Genomic DNA, 3,944 nt, shown 5'->3' with positions numbered 1-3,944 from the left:
CTCTTGCTTATCTCTTATTGTATGCATAGTTTTTTATAGTATGGAACTAAAGTTTAGCTCTTAAAAATTGTAGAAGTATTCTTTTTTTTTACCATTTTGACTTACAAAGTTTATTGTATAGGTGGATTTGCATTTGCGAAGATGCCTAAACCGGTACAGAAAAAACCGAGTGCACCTAGCATTGAAGCGAAAAGTTGCCCAGATAGCAAAAATCATCTGGCCCAGATCCGGCCCAGAGCCTCCATAAAGTCTGGGCCAGATCCGTAAAACGGACTCGGGCCGGTGTCCAACGGCACAATGGGCCAATACCGGCGCGAATCCGTTTTACGGATGTGGTTCACATCCGGACCGACACTGGGCCAGTTCCAAATGATTTAGGTTATATTCCCCATATATGTTAGTTAATGCTCAGTTAGTTCTCTGTAAGGAAAAAAAAACGAAGATTTTCAAATCAAAAACTTTTATTAATTTTCAAGCCATTAGTTTAAATATATGTACATTCTCAAAAATTAAAACATTATAACAAAAAACACACATTTATATAAAAAAATAAAATACAAATAAACATCTTTCATTAAATCAAATGGATAAAGAAGAAGAAAAGAAGAAAACCATGTCCTAGTTTAATGATTCACTTTAACAATACTAAATGCACACATAAAACAGGAATGAACAATGTTAGACAGAAAACACAAACTTTAAGAGGTTGATGTCTCCTTGGCCATCGCCCTGTCTTTGTGGCCGCCTCCCCGGTCAGATGCCAGGTTGAACCATCTTATGGCGCAAGAGTCAATCTCACTGTCCGGTGCACTCTGATGATTCTTCCTTACAGCTTCTGTTGAGGGAGATTGTCCATCACTTAATAAACTGTCACTAACAGATTCTGAATGTTCCACTTATTCCAGCTAATTCTCCATTGTTTTGACAGCTACTTTACTGTATTTTACAATACTTACTTATTAACAGAGTTCTTGTGAGCATTTCTTTGAAGCATTTTTTGCCATTTACTCCTTTCCAATTAATTCTTTTGGCCACTGTGTCAGAGAAAATCTTTGATAGAACATTCCAGGATATTCTCTTGGTGTTCTGTCCTCCTACAGCACCAAGCGCAGAAATCTGACAAGATAAAAAAAAAGGTTTCTTCTAGATCAAAAGACAAAATATTTGCTACAATTATGCACAGTTTTGTTGGCTCAAGGAATCAGGTCTAAAAATGTTGCTTTGTGAACTCTATGAAGTTTGCAATTCTGCATCAAATGCTGGGTTTATCTGAACAGAAACCTGCACTCAACACCAGCTAAACAATATTAACCCTCGTGCTGCCTTCGGGTCACATGACCCAAAGGTTCATAACGAACCATCATTGTGTTTACCCAATTTTACCCAATACAAAACCAAATAAAAATACTTTTCTTTTAACCTTCGCAATGTGGGGGGTCTGAGACAGCCCGACGGTTAAAAGAAAATGCTTCACTTTGTTTTTGTATGCGGTAAAGTTGTCGCAATACGACGGTGGGTCACAATGACTGATGGGTCAGAACGACCCGAGGAGAACACAAGGGTTAACACCCAGTAAACTAAACCAGTGGTTCTCAACCCTGGTCCTCAAGTACCCCCTGTCCTGCATGTTTTAGATGTTTCCCTGTTCCAACACATCTGATTCAAATGAATGGTCGTTAACAGGCTTCTGCATAACTAGATAACAACCCATTCATTTGAATCAGGTGTGTTGGAGCAGCGAAACATCTAAAACATGCAGGACAGGGGGTACTTGAGGACCAGGGTTGAGAACCACTGGACTAAACAGCAGTGATGGATGTCGCTTTAAAGGTGATGATGTAAAAAGACAATGAAGTTGTTGGCTTTATACCATGTTTTGCTTAGCATGAGAATTCCTCGAGTCTTTCAGCCACTCCTCCAACTCCTCCACTTCAGACATGGTGGCCAGTGGGAAACTCATATTGTCCGGCATCTCAGCCACTGGAGTTTCTGTACCCACTCTTGCAGCAAGACTGTTGACAGCGGCAGCAAGTTGCATTTGCTGCTGCTTGATGTGTTCCAGCAGGGTCAGGATGTGCATCTGAGCCGCTACAGAAAGAGTTAAGAAACAATTAAAAGTGTTACTTTTAGCTGTTACATGCTATTCCTCTCTTCATTATCTATCCATCTATCATATGAAGTATGATATATATTAGGGGTGTCAAACCCTGGTCCTCGAGGGCTGCTGTCCTGCATGTTTTAGATGTTTCCCTTATCCAGCTCACCTGATTTGAATCAATGGTCGTTATAACAACCCATTTAATTGAATCAGGTGTGTTGGAGCAGGGAAACATGGAGCAAGGAACAGGTCCAGTGCCGGTCTTCCCCAGTCTAAAGCTAGGGACGAAAAGGTGGTCTTGGCCATCATCTGACAGAGGGGTGGCAGAGATCCGGCACACAGGACTTGAGGGCAGACGCGTAGGGGTGTCAACCAGTGACATTGGAGCTGAGGACAGGTAGGTAAATTGAGCACATTAAGAACAAAGACATTTGATAAGACCTGTGATATGAAATTGTTTATTGAAGTAGGCCTACCTGTGTCACAACCACGGTCAGATTGCCTCCTCAAATCTGGACGATGTCCAGCAGAGAAGTGGTGTGGAGGACTTGGAAGAATGTAAGGTGGAGGGCTAGGGACAAGTGGTGCAGGAGCTGTAGTATGCCTCGGGCCTGGCAGAGGTCTAGTAGTGGTCTGGCAAACTTCATTGAGGGTAGGTGGAGGAATAGGAGGCAATGGAGTGGAGGTGCGTCTTCTCTTGTTCCACTCATCTGCCTCACTGTCAGAGTCTGTATCACCAAAAATGATCCTAACAAGCAAAGCAAAAGAGATAACAATCTGGTATGTGCAACATAAAAACTAGTTTAGAATTGAAAAACATTGGCTCATTACTTATCCTAATTAAAAACATCATCTGTTTGTAACTCTGAAGTGTTACAGATCAGTGAGGCCCTCAGATTTTCTCTTACCTTGGCTTACTTTTTCTTTTCCTCATAATCACTTGTTCCTCGTCATCAGTTTGTAACTCTGAAGTGTTACAGATCAGTGAGACCCTCAGCTTTTCTTTTGCCTTCATGTAGTCACCTGATAAAAGTTTTGAAAATCTGAATTGTTAGTAAATAATAAACTGTAAACTTTCAAATATTTCATGATTTAATCATTTCAGTGCCTTATTAAGTTAACTTTCTAAATGATTCCGTACCAGCTCTTAAAAGGACTCGAACATCATACTGTTTCCAGTCTGGTCCTGGTTCCTCCCGTTTTTGGACAGCTCTATTGATGCGTTCATCACTTTTGTAGTTTGGCCACCAAGTCATACCATCTTCAAACCACGAGTCTGATATAATGTTTACTGTTTTTGTTTCAGTAAATTCCACAACTATATACATCTGAAAAAGAAAATGCTACAGATTAAAATGAGCATTATTTCATAATTTCTTTGGAAATAATAACCCAAAATGTTTTCCATTCATTAATTGTCTGTCTTTGTAGTCGTTAGGTATTGTTGTTAGAGTCTGACTTTCAACACGTATTGAGTGCACTTATTGTAGTTAGTTTCTGTACGTCTTAACAACCATTTTCGTTGAAGATACTTACATCATTAAAATTCACAAGTATCCAGAACCCTTTGTGGGCCCTTTTTCATTTGGAGTAAATGTGCTGTTTTTTCTGTTGGTCTTGGCAGTCATTTGTCTTATTATTAGTCATTAGTCTCCCACTACTCAAACTCCCCACCCTCCCTCCTTATACCCACCACTCCAACTATGCCCTGTCACTATGCATGTGTAAAAAAGGCATGACAACAAACCTATCTTTATAGGGTAAGAGGACACACTTAAAGGAGATGTCTGACACTTTAGCTACCTTAAAAGGTCCTGTTGGTTGAGACACAATGAATGTTCTAAGA

The 3,944-nt window shown here is 40.2% G+C and overlaps 1 protein-coding gene across 1 annotated transcript; it reads right to left on the bottom strand.

Moving 5' to 3' along the window:
* Positions 1–698: 698 nt before the first annotated feature.
* Positions 699–3,113, bottom strand: LOC134023826 (uncharacterized). The gene is made up of 6 exons (XM_062466183.1): positions 3,007–3,113; positions 2,575–2,846; positions 2,265–2,485; positions 1,871–2,080; positions 957–1,116; positions 699–835 (listed from the first exon to the last, which is right to left on the bottom strand). The coding sequence occupies exons 1-6, from the start codon at positions 3,111–3,113 to the stop codon at positions 699–701; spliced, it is 1,107 nt and encodes a 368-aa protein (XP_062322167.1).
* Between the last annotated feature and the right edge of the window lie 831 nt (positions 3,114–3,944).

Source organism: Osmerus eperlanus, chromosome 7 (genome assembly GCF_963692335.1).
Source record: "Osmerus eperlanus chromosome 7, fOsmEpe2.1, whole genome shotgun sequence".
NCBI lineage: Eukaryota > Metazoa > Chordata > Actinopteri > Osmeriformes > Osmeridae > Osmerus > Osmerus eperlanus.
This window is presented reverse-complemented; position numbering and strand designations above follow the sequence as displayed.